Source organism: Salvelinus sp. IW2-2015, linkage group LG16 (assembly GCF_002910315.2).
Source record: "Salvelinus sp. IW2-2015 linkage group LG16, ASM291031v2, whole genome shotgun sequence".
NCBI lineage: Eukaryota > Metazoa > Chordata > Actinopteri > Salmoniformes > Salmonidae > Salvelinus > Salvelinus sp. IW2-2015.
In genome coordinates, this window is record NC_036856.1 from 33,199,513 (window position 1) to 33,224,434 (window position 24,922).

Below are 24,922 nucleotides of genomic sequence, written 5' to 3' on the forward strand. Positions count from 1 at the left end.
ACACAAACACTCCCTCAAACACAAACACTCCCACACACACAAACACTCCCTCATACACAAACACTCCCTCAAACACAAACACTCCCACACACACAAACACTCCCTCATACACAAACACTCCCACACATAGACAGCAAGGGCCAGCTCATTCTTACAACATAATATGCACTTAAAGTATATACTTCCCCCCCACACACACACACTTTCACAAAAACCTCTTACCATTGTATGTTGGCTGTAGAATTTACATGACTAGAAAGAGAAATTGAATAATTAATGAGCCTTGACTGTACCTTGACTCATGCAGACACTGAAGGGAAAATATTATGGACAGAATGAAACACACACTTCCCTGCATGAGACACACACTAGAGGTCGTCTTTGAGGAACAGAACAAAATTCTCAGAATTCTGCATTTAACTTTTAGCATGAGTACTGCATTTAACTTTTAGCATGAGTACTGCATGTACTTTTTGCAATGACATAAGAGTTCCTTGAAAAGTAACTTCATTGCACAACCTCTTTAAAATATGAAACCATTAGCATTTCTAAAATGTTTTACCCGAATTGTACCTGAAAGTACATTTTCCTTTTGTCGAGTACTTCACTACTGCATGTGAAATGTCAATAGCCCTCTGTCATCCTCACTACCTGTCATCCTCAATACCTGTCATACTCAATACTGGTCATCCTCAATACCTGTCATCCTCACTACCGGTCATCCTCAATACCTGTCATCCTCAATACCTGTCATCCTCTAACGGTCATCCTCAATACCTGTCATCCTCAATACCTGTCATCCTCAATACCTGTCATCCTCAATACCTGTCATCCTCAATACCTGTCATCCTCAATACTGGTCATCTTCAATAACGGCTTGTTTGTTTTCTCCACCCCTCCTCCCACCCCCCCCCAACTCGCCCCCCACAGGAAGTTGAAGCTATTTCCAGTTCCCTGGAGAAGCTGCCTTGATTGAGGATGTTGAAGATTGCTCATCCTTCCGCTTGTTGTTGTCCAGGTAGCGCTACAGTCACAGCCTGTTACGACATATATAGAGTCTATATAGAGCCTACCCATCCTATAGTAAAGACAGTCACAGTCAGCTCTCTTATTCTGGTGTGGCTAAAATGGCACCTTTTATAGTTTCATTACTACTATGGACCTGCTGGTCAAAAGTATGCACTATTTTAATATAGGGAATGGTGTGAAATTTCAGATGTACTACAGTCACGCCTCTATTCTGGTGGTCCTCCTGTAGATGAATATGATACTCCTCTTCAGAGGCCCTTCATAGAAACCCATGCACAAACACACACACTATCAATATAAACCCCGCAACAACACAACACACACACCCACACACACACCACACACACACACACACACACACCACCACACACCAACCACACACCGACCACACACACACACCACACACAACATCTATCATATAACCCCCTCACACACCCACACTCTATCATATGAAAACCCCCACCACACACACACACACACACAGACACACACACACACATCTATCATATAACCCCTCACACACCACCACATCTATCTATAACACCCCCTCACACACACACACACACACATCTATCATATGAACCCCTCACACACACACACCACCACACAACACCACACACCACACACACCACAACACACACACACACACCACACACACACACACACACACACACCACACACCACCACACACACCACACACACACACACACACCACACACACACCACACACACCACACCACACATCTATCATATAAAACCCCCTCACACACACACACATCTATCATATAAACCCCCTCACACACACACACACACATCTACCATATAAACCCCCTCACACACATCTATCATATAACCTTCGCCCCAGTCTGAGGTCCTGAGCACTCTGGAGTAGGTTTTTTATCAAGGATCTCTCTGTACTTTGCTCCGTTCATCTTCGCCTCGATCCTGGCTAGTCTCCCAGTCCCTGCCGCTGAAAAACATCCCCACAGCATGATGCTGCCACCACCATGCTTCACCATGGGGACYGTGCCAGGTTTCCTCCAGAAATGATGCTTGGCATTCAGGCCAAAGAGTTCAATCTTAGTTTCATCAAACCAGAGAATCGTAAGATGCTGTGGGAGTTCATGGATTCAGAAATAAAAGTAATGAGCACGTGATGCCGCGGAGCTGAGCAGACGTTGACAAACCGAGCTCTTCAAAGTTATTCCATTATTACCTAAATAACAACATTGTAACAATATTCTAACATCGGCTGATAAATTGTTAAGTACTTACCTTCCCAAAGAGCCATGGACCTCCGACCAAGAGGCAAGAAGGACGACCAAAACGTTGTTGATTCCCAAGATATCGATAATGCTACAGCTAGCAAGATTAGCATTAGCCCTCATAACTCAGACGACAGTTCCAGACTGTTGCTCTCGGCCTCTTGCGAGCCTGCCGACATGCTGGCTACTCTCCACAGGGAAAATCAGGATGGTAACAAAGGTCTTTCTCTGAACATTGACAAGAAATCGGCTGAACTCCATTCTTCCATTGACGACCTGAAATCCTCCATGAATGATCTCCTTTTGAGAACGACTGAGGCTGAGTTGCATTAGCACAGTTGAAGATACCATCACTCGACATGACCAGGTTCTGATACAACTGCAGTAGGACAATGCCTACCTCAAAAACAAGGTAGACCAGATGGAGAACCAGAACAGACGTAGCAATATCCGTGTGGTGGGATTGAAAGAGGACAGCTAGGACCGTGACCCGGTCCGTTTCTTCACTCAATGGATCCCTGATGTTCTAGGCATAATCAACTTCACCAAGCCGTTGGAAATCGAACACACCCACAGAACATCAGCGCCGAAACCCCGGCCAGATGAGCCCCCACGGGCCGTCCTGATCAGGTTCCTCCGTTTCCAGGACAGAGAGAAGATACTGTAACTTGCAAAAGCCAAAGGGGACATCACCATCGATGGCAAGAGGGTCAGCCTTTTCCCGGATATGAGCGCGGATCTCGCCAGACGTCGCAAACAGTTCAGACCTGCCGCCAAAGGAGCTGAAGGAGAAGAACATCACCGGCTACCTCATCCACCCTGCACGGATGAAAGTTCAGTACAAAGGCCGAAGCCATCTCTTCAACACACCGGGAGAAGTGTWCACTTTTCTCAAAGAACTGAACCACGTCTGAACCAGGATGGTCTCTCTGGGGGATAAGATGCGGGTTTTTTTGTGTTTTTTTTTATCCGTGCTGTCCTGGGACTGAACTGCTGATATCTTCTTGGAATTTGGATCCGTTTACACCGCTATCCGGTCGCTATAATTGATTTGTACATTTTCAACTAACCGTTTTTTCCCCCCGGGTTGAGTTCTATTACATTTACAGGAGAGTATATTTTGGTATAGTCAATATCCACTGGGCGAAGCCAATTAGTGGGCTTAGGCCCACTGCTTTCCCCCCCATTTATGTTTCTCCTCTCCTGAAAAGAGACTCAAGCAGCCCTTACTGTGGGCAGTAAATATTCAGCCATATATGTCTATTCACAACGTTTGTTTTCAACTTAGAGAGCTCGCTGGTTTTAGTTTACGCCAAGGTTTAGCTAGTAAGAGCAAGATGGAAAGCGAGCAACAACGTATCTCTACAAGTGTATTCATGTTTGATTGTTGGGATTGTTGTTTTAGTCCGACAGTCGGGGTGGGTGGGGTTTCTGTTTAAAAAAAAAAGTTCTATGTTTATTGTTGTTTCCTTCCTAAAGAGACACATAGGTCACTTCAGTGTTCAAACTAAAGTTGAAACATTTCCTGACTATTTACATGTGAGAGATTTGCATTCGGTTACATATTTGAAACCCAACCTATGCTTAATCCACTAACATATGTCACATTCAACGTAAAAGGTCTTAACAGCCCGATTAAGAGGAAAAGAGTCCATACATAACTTAAGAAATTAAAGGCTGACATTGTGCTCTTACAAGAAACACATCTTACAGCCAGTGAACACAAGAAATTGAAGAGGGAATGGGTAGGACAAGTTTTTGCGTCCTCTTTTAACTCCAAAGCAAGAGGAACTGCAATTTTGATAAGTAGACACATCCCCTTCTGCATCAACAACACCATCTCTGATCCCTCGGGCAGGTTTGTTTTGGTGCAGGGGCATATGTTTTCGGAGTCTTGGACACTATTGAATATTTATGCTCCTAACTTCGTTGACCATATGTTTATTCAGAATGTCTTCCTTCAGGTTGCTCAAGCACCACCAGGATGGCTACTGGTTGGAGGAGATTAAATGTTTTGTTTAGATACAGTTCTTGATAGGTCCTCTGAAAAAACCCTCACTTCTTACCAAAGCCGACAAGCTCTCCATGTCATTCATGAAAGATCTCAATTTACTAGACATCTGGAGACAGTTGCACCCACAGGATATGGACTACTCTTGTTATTCACACCCACACAAGACACACACACACGCATACATTACTTTTTACTATCGATACAACTGTTTCATAGAGTGTTAGATATCGAGTATCTCCCCAGATTGCTTAGTGACCATTCTCCTCTGGTATTATCAATCTCCATTCCCACCAAGGTAAATGGAGCATATAGATGGAGACTAAATTCTACACTCCTAAAGCAACCTGAATTTTGTGCATTCATCAAAGAGCAGATCAATATTTTTAATTTGACAAACAAACCCTCCGCTCCTGACAGTTTCATTCTTTAGGACACATTGAAGACCTATCTGAGGGGACAGATCATTTCCTATACTAAAGGGCTGAAGAGAAAACATGGTGCGGAACTGAATGTCCTTGAATCTGAAATCTCGAAGCTAGAGAAAGCCTACCAAAGAGGCCCAACTAAAGATCTATACAGGCTTTTGGTAAATAAAAAAATTAAATATAATATTCTGAACACATATCAAGCTGAGAGGGCCATCACTAAATCAAAACAGCGTTATTACGAGCTTGGAGAGAAAGCACACAAAGTATTGGCATGGCAACTGAAAGCAGAGGAAAGTAAGAGGACAATTAATGCTATAGAAACTCTTACTAATGAGATATCTTTCGACCCTACTGAAATTAATGATACTTTTAAGAGATACTACGAAGACCTCTACACTTCCCATTCAAGTGATGATCTATCAGAGATCGACTCCTTTCTCTRCACTCTCAACCTCCCATGCCTGTCAGAGGAAGACAGAGAGCGCCTGAGTGAACAGTTCTCAGTTCCTGAATTGTTGGAGGCCATTAAATCCTTACCTTCTAATAAATCTCCTAGTGAGGATGGCTTCCCTCCAGAGTTCTATAAAGAATTTAGGGAGCTGTTGGTCCCCTACCTTATGGAGGTACTTAAAAAAGCCAGGAAGGACAACTGCTTTCCAGTCTTTCTGTCAAGCAGTGATTACTGAAAGGGAAAGGGAAAACCCCGCTAAAGTGCGCCTCCTATAGACCAATCTCTCTCCTTAACACGGACTGTAAACTGGTCACCACGATGCTATCTAAGAGACTGGAGTCATGTCTTCCCCTGTTGGTCAACCCGGATCAGACTGGCTTCATAATTAGTAGATTGTCCTCCAATAATCTCAGAAGGTTCTTTGATATAATTCACCTTGCTAACAAAAACAAAATACCTAGTGTCGCAGTCTCCCTCGACGCTGAAAAGGCCTTTGATAGGGTTGAATGGCCATACCTCTTTCGCGTCTTGGAAAAGTTTGGTTTAGGTACCGTGTTTGTAAATTTGATCAAATCACTCTACAAATCTCCTTTTAACTAGGATTGCTGCCAATGGGATTACTTACTTKTCTTTCCCTCTCTATAGGGGGAACAGACATGGGTGCCCAATTAGCCCCCACCTCTTTGCCATCGAACCGTTGGCTGAGGCTATTAGAACGTGCCCTCACATACATGGCTTTGAGGTGGGCACCCATACCCATAAGTTATCACTCTTTGCGGACGACCTTATCTTATTTCTAACAAACCCAGAACACTCCCTCTCTAACTTGCAGATCCTATTACAGTGTTATAGTTCTTTCTCTGGATATAAGGTCAATTTTGATAAAAGCGAAATCTTACCGTTGTCTGTCTTTGACCACCATACCATCAAGCACAAGTTTCCTTTTAGATGGTCTCCTATGGGCTTCACATATTTGGACATAATGGTGGATGGTAACCTGAACAGCCTATATAAACTCCATCTGGCCAGCTTGTTGCAAAAGGTGACCTTTGTAAATGGATGGACTTGCCTCTCACTCTACTGGGTAGAATCAATGTAATTAAAATGAATTTCCTGCCCAGATTTCTATATTTGTTTCAATCTCTCCCTATCCCTGTTCTTTTCCTCTCTGGACAAGCTGACCAGACGGTTTATCTGGCACGGCAAAACCCCTAGGGTTGGCCTGGATAAACTGACCCTTGATTACGGTCAAGGGGGCATAAACCTCCCCAATTTTAGAGTGTACTACTGAGCTGCACATTATTATTATTTTTAATTTGACTCTTTATTATGACTTATTTATTGTATGCTTGTATATACAATTATTATTTATTTTTTTGTTTTGTTACGCTCATCTGTTACTGTCACTTTGTCCTATTGCTGTCTAATATCTTTTCACTTTTGTTTTGAATGTTGTTAATTGGAAAATGCAAAAAAATAATAATAATAAATAAATAAATGAGAATCTTGTTTCTCATGGTCTGAGAGTCTTTAGGTGCCTTTTGGCAAACTGCAAGCGTGCTGTCGTACCTTGTACTGAGGAGTGGCTTCCGTCTGGCCACTCTACCATAAAGGCCTGATTGGTAGAGTGCTGCAGAGATGGTTGTCCTTCTGGAAGGTTCTCCTATCTCCACAGAGCAACTCTGGAGCTCTGTCAGAGTGACCATCGGGTTCTTGGTCTCCTCCCTGATCAAGGCCCTTCTCCCCCGATTGCTCAGTTTGGCCGGGCAGCCAGCTCTAGGAAGACTTGGTGGTTCCAATCTTCTTCCATTTAAGAATGACAGAGGTCACTGTATTCTTGGGGACCTTCAATGCTGTAGACATACTTATTGACTTGAGACTTTTTAGCTTTACATTTTTTATAAATTTGTAAAAATGTATTTGACATTGTGGGATATTGTTTGTAGGCAAGTGACATTTTTTTRTAAATAAAAAATGTATTCAGGTTGTAACACAAAAAATTTGGAAAAGTCAAGGGGTGTGAATACTTACTGTACATCATTGCCTCTGCCTAGTACCCTGCCCCCTGCCCACCAGCTGGCTACCACCAGGTACTCTACCCTGCAAATAAGGGACTGCTGCCCCATGGTAATTGAACACTGGTAACGTTAATCATGTTTATATGCTATTTATCTAATGCTGTACTAAATGTTTTATTGTTGAGTGCTTGTTTCGATTGACTGCATTGATTTATAGGGGGAACATAAGCATTTTGCCTCACCCACTATAACACCTCCTACACTTTGTACACGACCAATACAATTTAATTTGATGTATTATCTATACGTCTCCAGAGATCTATAGAAACAGAAAGAAGAGTGGGGTAGATCTGAGATAGGTTGGACTGTAAACATCAGAGACAGGCACTTTCACTGGTACGTCTGACAACAGGTGGAAGTGTTGTATTATATGCACATCAATAGCAGAAGCAGGTGTAATTAGCCGATTTAGCTGTAAAAATGTGTTAGTAGTAGTAGTAGTAGTACCAGTAGTAGTAGTGGCAGTAGAGGCAGTAGTAGTAGTAGTAACAGTAGCCCCAGTAATAGTAGTAGTACCAGCAGCAGTAGTAGTAGTACCAGTAATAGTTGTACCAGTAGTAGTACCAGCAGCAGTAGTTCCAGCAGTAGAAGTAGTAGTATCAATCAATCAAATGTATTTATAAAGCCCTTTTTACATCAGCCGAGGTCACAAAGTAGTATACAGAAACCCAGCCTAAAACCCCAATCAGCAAACAATACAAAAACTCCCTAGAAAGGCAGGACCTAGGAAGAAACCTAGAGAGGAACCAGGCTTTGAGGGGTGGCCAGTCCTCTTCTGGCTGTGACGGGTGGAGATTATAACAGTCCATGGCCAAGATGTTCAAACCTTCATAAATTACCAGCAGGGTCAAATAATAATCACAGTGGTTGTAGAGGGTGCAACAGGTCAGCACCTCAGGAGTAAATGTCAGTTGGCTTTTCATAGCCGATCATTCAGAGTTAGAGACAGCAGGTGCGGTAGAGAAAGAGAGTCGAAAACAGCAGGTCCGGGACAAGGTAGCACGTTCGGTGAACAGGTCAGGGATCCATAGCCGCAGGCAGAACAGTTGAAACTGGAGCAGCAGCACGACCAGGTGGACTGGGGACAGCAAGGAGTCATCAGGCCATGGTCCTAGGGCTCAGTCCCTCTGAGAGAAGAGAGAAGAGAGAAGAGAGAAGAGAGAAGAGAGAAGAGAGAAGAGAGAAGAGAGAAGAGAGAGAGAGAGAAAAAGAAAGAATTAGAGGGAGCATACTTAAATTCACACAGGACACCAGATAAGACAGGAGAAATACTCCAGATATAACAGATTGACCCAAGCCCCCCGACAAATAAACTATTGCAGCATAAATACTGGAAGTTGAGACAGGAGTGGTCGGGAGACATTGTGGCCCTGTCCGACGATACCCCCGGACAGGGCCAACCAGGCAGGATATAACCCCACCCACTTTGCCTAAGCACAGCCCCCACACCACTAGAGGGATATCTTCAATCACCAACTTACTACCCCGAGACCAGGCCGAGTATAGCCCACCAAGATCTCCCCCACGACTGTACCAGTCAAAAGTTAGGACACACCTACTCAATGTCACTACGTCATCAGAGCGCGACGTATGTTTGTTGTTGAACGCTGTCGAACGTCAAAACCTAAATTAAAGGCCTTGGTTTAAAAGCTGACAGTATTTTTTATATACTTTTATTTGATTTTGAATCTTGCGGCTCTGTTGGGCTAAATTGCTGTGAGCGCAGCTATCTGTCCCGGGATCCTGCCAGATTCTGTATAGGGGGAGAGACGCGAAAGCCCAGCTAGTCTAGCTGGCTCGGCATCTCAAATGGAGACCGCTATTGAACGTTTCCAGCGTTGCAGGAGCTGTGTTTACTTTGCTTTGTTCTGGGACAATGTGGACCTTGCTGACTGTCAATGTAGCAACTGCTTGCTTGTGGAGGACTACAGGAGCGAAGTAGATACTCTTAGCAAGCAAGTAGCAAACCTACATAAGCTACTGGGGAACCCACGCCCACCTACTTTTTATTTTTCTACCACCCCAGTAGCCGGACGCCGCTCTGGTCTGGTGGAAGTTTCGCCGCCGTGTTGGCTCTCCACAGCCGACTGGCCGGAGCTCGGCAGGGTTCCATCCCCGAAGGGGTCTCCCCCTTCCCTGGAGAAAGGAGCTGTTCTCGACCCAACCAACCAGCCATGGAGGTACGTCACTCGTCGAAGAAGGCGTCCTCTGGCAAAGGGGGTCTCCATGGAGATGTTGAGCCCGGAACTGACACAGACCAGAAACAGCTTTGCCACCCTAGATCCGGGGGTTCCGGCGCATTCTTCCTTTGTGGCTTCCCAATCAAGATCGGATCTGGAGGTACCTACGTGAGGCTGCCTGAGAGACCGGGCCCATTCAACATCACCAGCTGTCATCATAGGAAGCTCTATGGTAAGAAACATCTCGGTCCCTAAGGCAAAAACCCTGTGCTACCACAGATGCCGGAAGCTGACACTGTCGTAGGTCATGCGGGGCCAAACGACATCAGGAGGGCTAGCTCTGAACATTTGAAAATATTTTTTTTTTAACTGATTTTAGCATTAAAAGACTCAATAATAATAATAAAGGCCAATAATTTCAGGTCCACTACCATCGTTGGGCCGCGGATGTGAAAGATTCAGCAGACTGCTGGCATTACACATCTGGCTAAAAGACTACTGTAGATCTGCTGGAGTCACTTTAATTGATAACTTTGACACCTTCTGGAAACAGAAGATACTCTACAGGAATGACGGAGTCCATGCAAATCCTCTTGGCTCCTGGACTCTGTCTACGCATGTCAAGGCTGCGTTGAAACAATGACTGGTAAACGATCCAAGACCAGCTCAGTTAATCACTACCATTGTGACAATGAGTCGTCATAACGCTGCATCAAATGTACATGATCTTAGAGGGCATTGGCAAACACAATGTAAGTAATTTAATTGATGTACCCCTAATTGCACCGAATACATCTGTTTATCCTACAGCTGTTGTAAGCAGTAATCATGAGCCTATAAACCAGAGTTACACTGTTAGCACTGAGGCGGTGTGCACTATTAGGAAGACCACTTTATGCAGCTCACGCTGCACTATCAGCTCCAATGTAAATAACATGAGTAAGTCTAGCTCTGATAAGCTTCTCAGTAAAGCATTAAAAACAATCAAGCAACCCATAAAAGTGGTAAAAAAATGTAGCTTAAGAAACAAGGTCCATGAAGTCAATAACTTGCTTGTAACAGATGACATTCATATTCTGGCTATCTCTAAACTCACTTAGATAATACCTTTGATGATACAGTGGTAGCAATACATGGTTATAACATCTACCGAAAAGACAGAAATGCCAACGGAGGCGGTGTTGGGGTCTATATTCAGAACCACAATCCTGTAAAGCTCAGAGAGGATCTAATGTTAAATACTGTTGAAGTAATATGGCTACAGGTTCATTTGCCTCACCTAAAGTCCATTCTTGTGGGAAGCTGCTATAGACCACCAAGAGCTAACAGACAGTATCTGTTACGTTATTGTGTTTAGAGGTAGGTGAAGGAGTCAAGCGCAGGAGAGCAGAGATGTCCAAGTAGCGTCTTTTAATAGGCAAGTCCACAACAAAAGGTCAGGTACAATACCAAATAAACGCCCTCGACAAAAGAGAACACAGTTACTCACGGAAGGAGGAAAAACAACGCTCCTTAAACGTATACACACTCGGTATAATACGTGAACATAACTAAGGCACAACCTCAACGAGCAACATGACACGAATAATCCCACACAAACCTAAGCAGGCAACAGGGATTATTATACACACTGAAATTAAAGCAAATGAAACCGGGTGTGAAAGAACCAAAGACAAAACAAACGGAAAAGGAAAAATGGATCGGTGATGGCTAGTAGGACGGCGACGCCGACCGCCGACCGCCGAGCACCGCCCGAACAGGGAGAGGAACCACCTTTCGGTGGAAGTCGTGACAGTATCTGGATAATATGTGTGAAATGCTTGATAACGTATGTGATATCAACAGAGAAGTATATTTTCTGGGTGATTTAAATATTGACTGGCTATCATCAAGCTGCCCACTCAGGAAAAAACTTCAAACTGTAACCAGTGCCTGCAACCTGGATCAGGTTGTCAGTCAACTTACCAGGGTAGTTACAAACAGCACAGGAATTAAATCATAAACATCAACATCTTTACTAATGCTGCAGAAATTTGCTTTAAAGCACTATCCAAATCCATAGGATGTAGTGATCACAATATAATAGCCATACCTAGAAATACCGAAGTTCCAAGGCTGGGCCTAATATAGTGTATAAGAGGTCATACAAGAAGTTTTGAGTTGATTCATATGTTAATGATGTAAAGAATATTTGCTGGTCTGTGGTGTTTAATGAGGAGGAACCAGACGCTGCACTTTAAGCATTTATGAAACGATTAAGATTAAGAAAAATACTGTAAAAAGTGTTAAATCACCTTGGAATGATGAGTAATTTTAAAATTGTATGGTTGAGACGGATGAGGCAAAAGGTATGGCAATTAAGTCTGGCAGCCCAACTGATTGGCAAACGTACTGCAAATTAAGAAATCATGTGACTAAACTAAATAAAAATAAAAATAAACTATACTATGAAACAAAGATAAATTATATAAAGAATGATAGTAAAAAGCTTTGGGGCACCTTAAGTGACATTTTGGGGAAAAAAGCCAACTCGGCTCCTTCTTTCGGCCATCACCACATTCTTATTGGCAGACTCGACAGCCTTGGTTTCTCAAATGATTGCCTCGCCTGGTTTACCAACTACTTCTCTGATAGAGTTCAGTGTGTTAAATCGGAGGGCCTGTTGTCCGGACCTCTGGCAGTCTCTATGGGGGTGCCACAGGGTTGAATCCTCGGGCCGACTCTCTTCTCTGTATACATCAATGATGTTGCTCTTGCTGCTGGTGATTCTCTGATATACCTCTACACAGACGACACCATTCTGTATACTTCTGGCCCCTCTTTGGACACTGTGTTAACTAACCTCCAGACGAGCTTCAATGCCATACAACTCTCCTTCCGTGGCCTCCAACTGCTCTTAAACGCAAGTAAAACGAAATGCATGCTATTCAACCGATCACTGCCCGCACCTGCTCGCCCGTCCAGCATCACTACTCTGGACAGCTCTGACTCTGAATACGGGGACATCTACAAATACCTAGGTGTCTGGTTAGACTGTAAACTCTCCTTCCAGACTCACATTAAGCATCTCCAATCAAAAATTAAATCTAGAATTGGCTTCCTATATCGCAACAAAGCATCCTTCACTCAAGCTGCCAAAGATACCCTCGTAAAACTGACCATCCTACCGATCCTCAACTTCGGTGATGTCATCTATAAAATTGCCTCCAACACTCTACTCAACAAAATGGATGCAGTCTATCACAGTGCCATCCGTTTTGTCACCAAAGCCCCATACACTACCCACCATTGCGACCTGTACGRTCTCGTTGGTTGGCCCTCGCTTCATACTCYTCGCCAAACCCACTYGCTACAGGTTATCTACAAGTCTCTGCTAGGTAAAGCCCCYCCTTTTCTCAGCTCACTGGTCACCATAGCAGCACCCACTCGTAGCACGCGCTCCAGCAGGTATATCTCACTGGTCACCCCCAAAGCCAATTCCTCCTTTCCAACCAGTTCTCTGCTGCCAATGACTGGAACGAACTGCAAAAATCTCTGAAGCAGGAGACTCATATCTCCCTCACTAGCTTTAAGCACCAGCTGTCAGAGCAGCTCACAGATCACTGCACCTGTACATAGCCCATCTGTAAACAGCCCATCTATCTACCTACCTCATCCCCATACTGTAMTTAGTTATTTATCTTGCTCCTTTGCACCCCAGTATCCCTACTTGCACATTCATCTTCTGCACATCTACCATTCCAGTGTTTAGTTGCTATATTGTAATTACTTCGCCACCATGGCCTATTTATTGCCTTAACTCCCTTATCTTACCTCATTTGCACTCACTGTATATATAGACTTTTTGTTTTCTTTTGTTCTACTGTATTACTGACTATGTTTTGTTTATTCCATGTGTAACTCTGTGTTGTTGTATGTGTCGAATTGCTATGCTTTATCTTGGCCAGGTCGCAGTTGCAAATGAGAACTTGTTCTCAACTAGCCTACCTGGTTAAATAAAGGTGAAAAAAAAATATTTATTAATCAGATGGCTCATTCATCACAAAGCCCACTGATATGTCCAACTACTAATGACTTTTTCATTGGCAAGATAAGCAAACTTAGAGAGGACATGCCAGCAACAAATGCTGACACTACACATCCAATTATATCGGACCAAATTATGAAAGACAGGAACTGTACTTTGAATTCCGTAAAGTGTGGAAGAGGTGAAACAATTATTGTTGTCTATCAACAATGACAAGCCACCTGGGTCTGACAATCTGGATGGAAAATTACTGAGGATAATAGCAGACGATATTGCCACTCCTATTTGCCACATCTTCAATTTAAGCCTACTAGAGAGCGTGTGCCCTCAAGCCTGGAGGGAAGCTAAAGTAATTCCGCTACCCAAGAATAGTAAAGCCCCTTTTAGTGGCTCAAATAGCCGACCAATCAGCCTGTTACCAACCCTTAGTAAACTTCTGGAAAAAATTGTGTTTGATCAGATACAATGCCATTTCACAGTAAACAAATTGACAACAAAATTTCAGCATGCTTATAAGGTAGGAAACTCAACAAGCACAGCACTTTCACAAATGACTGATGATTGGCTGAGAGAAATTGATAATAAAATTAATGTGGGGGCTGTCTTGTTTAGACTTCAGTGCAGCTTTTGACATTATCGATCATAGTCTGCTGCTGGAAAAACGTATGTGTTATGACTTTACACACCCTGCTATGATGTGAATAAAGAGTTACTTGTCTAACAGAACACAGAGGGTGGTCTTTAATAGAAGCCTCTCAAATATAATCCAGTTAGAATCAGGAATTCCCCAGGGTAGCTGTTCAGGCCCCTTGCTTTTTTCAAATTTTACTAACGACATGCTACTGACTTTGAGTAAAGCCAGAGTGTCTATGTATGCAGATGACTCAACACTATACACGTCAGCAACTGCAGCGACTGAAATGACTGCAACACTCAACAAAGAGCTGCAGTTAGTTTCAGAGTGGGTGGCAAGGAATAAGTTAGCCCTAAATATTTCGGTAATGTCAGTAATGTCATCATACTGGAAACCATTGCTACGCACTCACATGTCGTTCGGCTCTTCATCCCAAGCAGAGTTGTTTTCCGTTCAGCTCTTCCCGAGCAGGGTCACACTCATCCAGTCCCCTCTCCCCTGACGGTAGTGGTGTGGCTGAGCACAGCCTGTGGCAACTGTCTTCTCCCGTTGCTGGCTTAAAGTCTTGAACAGTCTCTGAGAGTGCAGGGGCAGCTCATTAACCCCAATAGTCCTCAGGTGTGGGGGCAATGCTCAGGTCCCTAATTAACAGACTCGTTCCCTCACAATGAGACGAGCACGCGAAAGGGCTTAGCCTATTCAAAGGAAAGGAAGTCACTCAGATAAGTCAATAAGAAGTAAACCACAACACAGCACACCAGAGGAATAAATCAATATTAAAGCACTTTTAAGTAAATCAATTCAAAATAAAGCACACACAGGGGGAAAGGAAAAGGACTAAATAGAACCATAAGAACACAAGACAGACACACACACACACACACAATGGTGCTTGTATAAAGTGCTCTTTCAGCCTGTTTTTTAGCAGTCTTTGTGTCTGTAGTGTCTCTTTAGTGTTTCATCAACCATTTGAGCTAGTCATTAACACCATCACTAGCTTGAGAGAGAGGTGTGGAGACAATTAACAGAGCTGGAGATAAATGACACTTAACCAGCTGCTGCTGGAGCAGAATTAGGAATCAGCAACTTGATGTAGTGAGCGTTCTTTGTCTGATCATGTTGATTTAATACCAGTCCATAACTAGTAGGATGAGAAGGATAACACCTTGTCTGCYTCCCAAATGGCACCCTTTTTCCCATAGGGCTCTAGTCAAAAGTAGTACTCTATATAGGGAATAGGGTGAATCACATTGTCTGTTAGTCTAAGATTCACTATAGATTATGTTTAGTAGATAAGCTATAAGAAAGAGGTGAAGATGTTCCAGCCTATCAATAGAAAGAAATGTCATTGAGTGGAATCTTGCTTTTCCCATTAGATGTTCAAGACTCCATTATTCAAATCAAATCAACTGACATGATTTGAAATGGAAAAACGAGAAAGTCTGGGTTGACCTCACCCTTGTCCACCTTGGCAATCCCCTCATATATATGTAAATAGAAACATGGCGTCTTGTTGTCACATCACCAGGTCATACAAATGTAGGATCTTAATTTCATCACCCTGTTGCAGGATAACTTTTTTAAACGTTTATCAGGTTTCAGGTAAGACCCAAGTGCAAACTGTGTTGAAGTAACAATGTTTATTGCAACAACAAGAACAGGCAAATGACGTATCAAGGAAGGCAGGGGTCGATAATCCAGAGTAGTGGGGCCAAGGTACAGGACGGCAGGCAGGCCCAGGGTCAGGTCAGGCAGAGGTCAATAATCCAGAGTAGTGGGGCCAAGGTACAGGACGGCAGGCAGGCCCAGGGTCAGGTCAGYCAGAGGTCAATAATCCAGAGTAGTGGCAAAGGCACTGGACGGCAGGCATGCTCCGAGTCAGGACAGGCAAGGGTCTAAACCAGGAGGACGAGAAAAAGAGAGACTGAGGAAAAGCAAGAGCTGAGACAAATCGCTGGTTGACTTGAACAAACAAGACGAACTGGCACAGACAGACAAAAAACACAGGTATAAATACCCAGGGGATAAGTGGGGAAGATCGGCGACACCTGGAGGGTCGTGGAGACAAGCACAAGGACAGGTGAAACAGATCAGGGCATGACATATTTCCATATGAAATGTCAGACTTAATTTTCCCTTAAGGAAAATGTATCAGCCTCTACAAAAATGTCCATTAATTATAATCCACTAATAATTGACATTTCCCATTGCTGCAGGATTATTTTCCTGCTGTAACAAACTGGCTCAAATTAAGATCCTACATCTATATTGATCAAATTTATTCATCATATAGGAAAAGCGTTCTCTAACACTCTGCTGTAATCAAATGTTGTTGTTATGACAGCTTCAAATGATTTGACAGGTCAAAATTAATTTGAATTAGAATGTTATTAAAATACGGCAATAACATTAATAATAGCTATAATTGAGTTTTTATTTATTAATGACATAAATAGCAAAGCAACTTTGTGGAAATAGGTCTGTGGAATATGAAACAGTTCAACAGTAAAGAAACATCAGTAGAACCCAGTACAGCCTCTATTGCAACTTAAGCACATGTTATCATTCAAATCAAATTCTTTAAAGGGGCAATCTACAGTTGCTACTTTTAAATTAATGATATGTACCCATTGAATCTTGTAGAATATAACTCATGAGCTTATTTACGGGTTACTGTCATAGCCCATCAGAACCAAAAATATAAGCTTGTTATCAAAGCAAATGTAAACCAACACTATATAGCCTCAAAACATGGTTAAAACTATAAGTTTGATACCATGGAAGATCAGTTATTGCATCCACAGCTCTGTCTATGAATTTGAGAGTGGTTACATTTCTCCAGGCCCATCCCTCAAGTTTTTACCGAAACAGGGGCAGGGGGGAAAACACTTTGTTATTGTTTCTATTGCTGATTGCCACTTCAAGACAATACATTACATATCTCATAAGGTCTTATTTTTAGGGCCTAGTTTTACCCTAAAACAGTGGCCTTCTAAACACGGTTTACAGGCCACATCAGGCCTGCAAGTCACATGCTATCATTGGTGCATTTAATCACCATTTTATTTCAGCTGGCCATATCTTTGAAATAACTTCTATGACTACTCTCTATGAGACTGGGCTTAATAATGATAGGGGAAATTTGCGGAATGATTTGGAAAATGGTAGTCGCAAAAATTGTTTCCTGCAATTTACAGAAAAATAAGTTCTTGAAGCCCTGCTAGCTATAGACATGAAGAAGTCCATGGGGCCGACAAACTGAAATCGTGTCTGCTTAAGTGTGCAGAACCCTTCATCGCTGGCTCAATAACCCACATTAAAAACAGAACACTGATATCAAGAAATATTCCAAAAGTATGGAAGGCTCCAATGATAAAATCATCATCAATTGCTTTGATGTTTTGAATCAAGTGTGTAGTAGGAAGGCAAAAACAAAAATGTCCAACCCTTTGTGTCCCCAAGACCAGGATTAAGAAACATTGCTTTAGATGCTAAAATGAATTGTGCTGCCTTGTCTGTTGACTTGTCAAAGGCTTCTGATACAGTTGATCATTCTATTTTATTGAGTAAGTTGTCCTCAATAGGCCTGGGCAGTGACGTCTGTATGTGGTTTCAGAACTATCTCAGTAATAGAACTCAGGCTATTGTGACAGAGGGGGTCAAATCTGAATTCCTTGAAGTGCATAAAGGGGTACCCCCAGGTTCGATTCTGGGGCCTGTCACGTAGCTAGGAGTGGTAGGTATGGAATCAGGCGCAGAGAGCAGAGGTTTCAGGGAAAAACTTATTTATTCGGTTTAAATGGTGATGACATAGTATTGTACTCTTTTGTAAACCAAGCCTTGACACATTTGCAGTCACTCTTGGATCTTAAGTTAGTACTTAAAGCAAATCAAACAAGATAAATGCTATTTTCTAGGTCCATTAACTTAAACTTAAGTGACCTTGAAATTACTATCCTGAACGGAACACAAATTGAACGAGTTCCCTCTTATAGATATCTTGGTATCTCGCTAGATGATAAATTGGCATTTAAAATGCATGTTACTGAGCTGATAAAGAAATGGAATATCAAAATGTTTTCATTTTATGATTGATTTTACATGCTATCAGATTGCCAGTTGGGGGGTGGGGCTTTCATTTGTTTGTTTTTTGTGTGTTTATTATTTTACAGAAATAGAGCATGTCAGTCTATTGATAATAGAAACAAAGATGTCCAGGCCCCTTTTATGCCTGTTTTAGATTACAGGGATATATGCACGCAGCAGCTTCCWCACTTAAACCTCTATTGTTTTCCATTGTGCCCTTCGATTCATTATTGGAGATCATTTTTGAACTCACCATTCATTGTGTATTGTATCATAAGGTGTGTTGGGCCTCTCTCTCTGTAAGAAGAGAACAGCATTCCCTTTTGTTTATTTACAAAGCTCCTGCAGAAACTTACGATGTATCTGACAACACTCGTCAAGGTCAAAACAATAGCATACAGCACAAGAGCACAAGATTGGATAGTGCTAGAGGTTCCAAGGATGGCTTCCGATTTAGGGAGAGCTGCTTTTGGTTTTTGTGCTCCACAGATGTGGAATGTGTTGAAGGGGAGGCTCAGGCTTGAATACCTGTTGAATGCCTTTAAGGAATTGAAAACATTAGTGGGGAATGCTCTACATGAAGATTGTGGGGGTTTTTTTATAATCATGTTTTGTAATTTTGTATTGTATTGTGTTTTGTATTGATGTGTGTGTTTGTATTGTGCAGAGCTCATTTGAAAAGGGGACTTGGTCTCAATATGACACCCTGTTAAAAAATAGGTTACTCAAATAATAAATAAAACATTAAGCTGGATTGCAAAGTGATCTGTAATTCCTATTGGAATCCAGCCAGAGTAGTGATGTCCAACAATCAGAATGTTTATTTACCCAGAACCTGCATTCAGAATGACTGCCAGGGTTAGGAAGACTGAGATATGAAACGACCTAAACCATCTAAACTGCAGCAACCATTACAGTAACGGGTGCAATAAGTCTACGCAATGTGATTAGTTTAGAAAAATGTATGTTATTTATATTTGTTTAGCATCAGATTCATTAATCAATCAATGTACATGCAAAAACACAGCTACTGAACAAACAACTCTAAAAATCATACTGTGTGATCTAGAAACAGGATAAGTCAGTTCTCTACAATCCCTATCAATGGAGGCTGGTGGGGGGAGCTATAGGAGGACAGGCTCATTGTAATGGTTGGAATGGAGTCAATGGAACGGAGTCAAACGTGATTTCTGTGTTTGATCTGTTTGATACCGTTCCATTGATTCCATTCCAGCCATTACAATGAGCCCATCCTCCTATAGCTCCTCCCACCAGCCTCCACGGATCCTTATGTACTCTTCATACTTGTATTGTTTTCCAGGATTTAAGCTGTGGACAGTTGATCTCGGGTTATTGTGTTGTTGTCCTATCATTTCTGTCAACTATCAGGAAGAAAGAAACAGGATTATTGTATTGTTTCCTTTGCAGTTCATATTTATGACCGACTGGCTGACTGACTGACTGACTGGCTGGCTGGCTGACTGGCTGACTGGCTGACTGGCTGACTGACTAGCTGACTGGCTGACTGGCTGGCTGACTGGCTGGCTGGCTGGCTGACTGGCTCACTGGCTGGCTGACTGGCTGACTGGCTGACTCAGTCCACTTCTCTGAAGCTTCTCTAGTGTTGTTTGATTTAATCATAGAATGGAAAAATTACAGCGTGGGCTTAAAGTCACTGTCTGTATCCCAGCTCATCTGATTTCTTAAAACCTAATCCAAAATACTCTTCTTCCTACTGGCAAATGTCAAAGCAATATTGTACTGCCCACATCTAAATCAAATGGCAAAGCACTCATTCATTTTTTGGTTCGTTTTTTTTATAGACCATTTTGTGGTTTTGGTATTGGTCAAACCATTTGTGGTTTTGGTATTGGTCAAACCATTTGTGGTTTTGGTATTGGTCACATCATACAGTACAATAGCTTTTTCTATCTTGGCTTAAACGCACCACCTCATGGAGAGAACATGTAAATAATATTATTCCTGTGTGTGTGTGTGTGTGTGTGGGTGCGTGCGTGCGTGCGTGCGTGCGTGCGTGCGTGCGTGCGTGCGTCCTTCATATTTTGTCAAGGTATATAGTAGAGTGCTCTTCCCTCACAGAAATACAATCTTTTGACGAACAAGGCTAAAGCAGCAACAATGACCTCATAATGCTAGTCCATGAGGAGCAGCCTTGGATAGATACAACTATGCTGAGGTACACAGGCAACTACAGGCACTCTTCATGCCATAGATGTCCACAGCGCCTTCAGAAAGTATTCACACCCCTTGACTTTTTTCACATTTTGTTGTGGCAGCCTGAAATTAAAGTAGATTAAAGTTAGATTTTTTTGTCACTTTCCTACACACAATACACCATGATGTCAAAGTGTAATTATGCTTTTWAAAWTTTTTACTAATTAAWAAAAGTTGAAAAGCTGAYATGTATTGAGTCAAAAAGTAGTCAACKCCTTTGTTATGACAAGCCTAAAGAAGTTCAAGAGTAAAAATGTGCTTAACAAGTCACATAATAAGTTGCATGGACTCTGTGTGCACAATAATAGTGATAAACATGATTTTTGAATGACTACTATACCTCATCTCTGTAACCCACACAAACAATTATCTGTAAGGTCCATCAGTCGAGCAGTGAATTTCAAACACAGATTTAACCACAAAAAACAGGGAGGTTTTCCAATGCCTCGCAAAGAAGGGAACCTATTGCTAGATGCGTAAAAATAAAAAATAAAAATAACACATGAATATCCCTTTGATCATGGGAAGGTGTTAATTACACTTTGGATGGTGTATCAATACACCAAGTCACTACAAAGATACAGGCGTCCTTCCTAACTCAGTTGCCGGAGAGGAAGGAAACCACTCAGGGATTTCACCATCAAATCAAATCAAATGTTATTTGTCACATGCGCCGAATACAACAGGTGTAGACCTTAGAGTGAAATACTTACTTACAAGCCCTTAACCAACGATACAGTTTTAAGAAACTTAAGAAAGTTTTAAAAAAGTAAGAGATGAGAAAAACAAATAATTAAAGAGCAGCAGTAAATAACAATAGCGGGGCTACATACAGGGGGTACCGTTACAGAGTCAATGTGTCAATGTGCYGCGGCACCTGTGTCGAGGTAATTGAGATAATTATGTACATGCAGGTAGGGTTGTTAAAGTGGCTATGCATAGATAATAACAGAGAGTAGTAGCAGCATGGGGGGGGGTGCAAAAACTCTGGGTAGCCATTTGATTAGCTGTTCAGGAGTCTAATTCCTTGGGGGTAGAAGCTGTTTAGAAGCCTCTTGGACCTGGACTTGGTGCTCCGGTACCGCTTGCCGTAGAGAAAGCAGTCTATGACTACGGTGGCTGGAGTCTTTGACAATTTTTAGGGCCTTCCTCTGACACCGCCTGGTATAGAGGTCCTGGATGGCAGGAAGCTTGGCCCCGGTGATGTACTGGGCCGTACGCACTACTCTCTGTAATGCCTTGGAGGCCGAGCAGTTGCCATACCAGGCAGTGATGCAAATCATGCCAAATCTTTTCAGTGTCCTGAGGGGGAATAGATTTTGTTGTGCCCTCTTCACGACTGTCTTGGTGTGCTTGTACCATGCTAGTTTGTTGTTGATGTGGACGCCAAGGAACGTGAAGCTCTCAACCTGCTCCACTACAGCCCCATTGAAGAGAATGGGGGCGTGCTCGGTCCTTTTTTRCCTGTAGTCCACAATCAACTCCTTTGTCTTGATCACGTTGAGAGAGAGGTTGTTGTCCTTGCACCACATGGTCAGGTCTCTGACCCCCTCCCTATAGGCTGTCTCGACYTTGTTGGTGATCAAGCCTACCACTTTTGTGTCATCAGCAAACTTAATGACGCTATTGGAGTCATGCCTGGCCGTGCAGTCATGAGTGAACAGGMAGTACAGGAGGGGACTGAGCACGCACTCCTGAGGGGCCCCCATGTTGAGGATCTGCGTGGAGGATGTGTTGTTACCTACCCTTACCACCTGGGGGCAGCCCGTCAGGAAGTCTAGGATCCAGTTGCAGAGGGAGGTGTTCAGTCCCAGGGTCCTTAGCTTAGTGATGAGTTTTGACAGGCACAATGGGGTTGAACGCAAAGCTGTAGTCAATGAATAGCATTCTCACATAGGTGTTCCTTTTGTCCAGGTGGGAAAGGGCAGTGTGGAGTGCAATAGAGATTGAATCATCTGTGGATCTGTTGGTGAGGTATGCAAATTGGAGTGGGTCTAGGGTTTCTGGGATAATGGTGTTGATGTGAGCCATGAACAGCCTTTCAAAGCATTTCAAAGCATTTCATGGCTACAGACGTGAGTTCTACCGGTCGGTAGTCATTTAGGCAGGTTACCTTAGTGTTCTTGGGCACAGGAACTATGGTGGTCTGCTTGAAACATGTTGGTATTACAGACTCACAAAATAAACTATCAAAATAAAGAAAGTCGCACACTCCATGTGTAATCTCCCAGCAATTTAATAGGCATTTACCAACGTTTCGGCATCACTGTGCCTTCCTCAAGGTAATGTCATTAATACTTGAGCCAGGTTATGTAAACACACAGTGCAATTAGTGTAACCAATGACAGTAGTGAGGGGTGTGTCATAATGATTAAGTTAATTCAAAGTAATTAGTGAAACTGTTAAAAAAATAGTATATGGCATATTAAATYTATTATGCTATTGTTGTCTTATAGAAACATAATGGAATATTGCACATCATATTAGCATCAATATACATTATTGTATCATTCAATTTCACATAATAATTTCGTATTTCATTTTTGTTACATGTAATCTTTTGGTTCAACCTTAATATATAATGAACATCATCAACAGGGGGAACATATTAGGTGTATGCTAATAAGCTGCAAAAATAATTTTTACATTTCTAAGACATAGAGGAAAATGTGTTCATAAGAAGGATCTGAGATCAAAGTCAATATTCAGACCACTAGGGGTCAATGTTTTTAGAGACTCAGACAGGGAGAGGTTGAAAATGTCAGTGAAGACACTTGCGAGTTGGTCAGCGCATGCTTGGAGTACACGTCCTGGTAATCCGTCTGGCCCAGCATCCTTGTGAATGTTGACCTGTTTAAAGGTCTTACTCACATCGGCTGCAGGGAGAGTGATCACACAGTCGTCCGGAACAGTTGATGCTCTCATGCATGTTTCAGTGTTACTTGCCTTGAAGCGAGCATAGAAGTTATTTAGCTCGTCTGGTAGGCTTGTGTCACTGGGCAGCTTGCGGCTGTGCTTCCCTTGCTTCCTTTTGTAGTCTGTAATAGTTTGCAAGCCCTGGCACATCCGAGAGCGTCGGAGCGGGTGTAGTACGATTGATCTTAGTCCTGTTTAGCTTTGCCAGTTTGATGATTCGTCGGAGGGCATAGCAGGATTTCTTATAGCTTCCGGGTTAGAGTCCCGCTCCTTGAAAGCGGCAGCTCTACCCTTTAGCTCAGTGCGAATGTTGCCTGTAATCCATGGCTTCTGGTTGGGGTATGTAAGTACAGTCACTGTAGGGACAACGTCCTCAATGCACTTTTTGATGAAGCCAGTGACTGATGTGGTGTACTCCTCAATGCCATCGTAGAATCCGCGAACATATTCCATTCTGTGCTAGCAAAACAGCTTACTTTTTGCTTGTAAGCGGGAATCAGGAGGATAGAGTTATGGTCAGATTTGCCAAATGGAGGGCGAGGGAGAGCTTTCTACGCGTCTCTGTGTGTGGAGTAGAGGTGGTCTAGAATTATTTTACCTCTGGTTGCACGTTTAACATGTTGACAGAAATTCGGTAAAACTGATTTAAGTTTCCCTGCATTAAAGTCGCATGCCACTAGGAGCGCCGCCTCTGGATGAACGTGGATTGTGGATCATACTTAGGCAGCCTTTTTTCCACCTTTAGTTTGTGGGATCTTGTTTTTGGTTAGTTGCTGTGTTAGCGTTACAAAACTTTACGTTTTGGATCATCTCTGGAGGCTCTGGGCCATGAATCATCACTGGAGCTCGCATGGTCACTGACTCGGACTGGACGCATGCTCACTGGATCATCACTGGAGCTCCGGGCCATGGATCATCACTGGAGGCTCCGGGCCATGGATCATCACTGGGGCTCGCGGCCATGGATCATCACTGAGGCTTCGTGCCATGGATCATCACTGGAGGCTCCGGGCATGGACATCACTGGAGGCTTCGGGCCATTTATCATCACTGGAGGCCTGGAGCGTAGAGCTGGCACAACCCGTCCTGGCTGGATGCTCACTTTAGCCCGGCAAGTGCGGGGCGCCAGCCCAGGACGCACTGGGCTGTGAAGGCGCACTGGCGACACAATGCGTAGAGCCGGCGCAGGATATCCTTGACCGAGGAGGCGTACTGGAGACCAGGAGCTCTGAGCCGGCACAACCCGTCCTGGCTGGATACTCACTTTCGCACGGTACGTGTGAGGAACTGGCACAGAATGCACCAGGCTGTGGATGCGCACTGGAGACACATTGTGTTAGCTGATTAATGGCGGACCCAAAAGCGACTTAAAGAAACAGAGTCTTTATTCCAGGCAAAAACACGACAGGGCGGAACAAGAGACGCAGGACAGCAAACATCAAAAAGAATCCGACAAGGACAGGAGCGGAAAACAGAGGGAGAAATAGGGACTCTAATCAGAGGGCAAAATAGGGGACAGGTGTGAAAGAGTAAATGAGGTCGTTAGGAGAATGAGAAACAGCTGGAGGCAGGAACGGAA

The 24,922-nt window shown here is 43.1% G+C and overlaps 1 protein-coding gene across 1 annotated transcript in view; it reads left to right on the top strand.

Moving 5' to 3' along the window:
• Nucleotides 1–24,922, top strand: part of LOC111975472 (excitatory amino acid transporter 5-like) — a 110,049-nt gene that overhangs the window by 25,181 nt on the left and 59,946 nt on the right. The window contains 2 exon segments of the mRNA XM_024147557.2: nucleotides 941–962; nucleotides 10,405–10,432. Coding sequence (XP_024003325.1) covers nucleotides 941–962; nucleotides 10,405–10,432 — 50 coding nt within the window.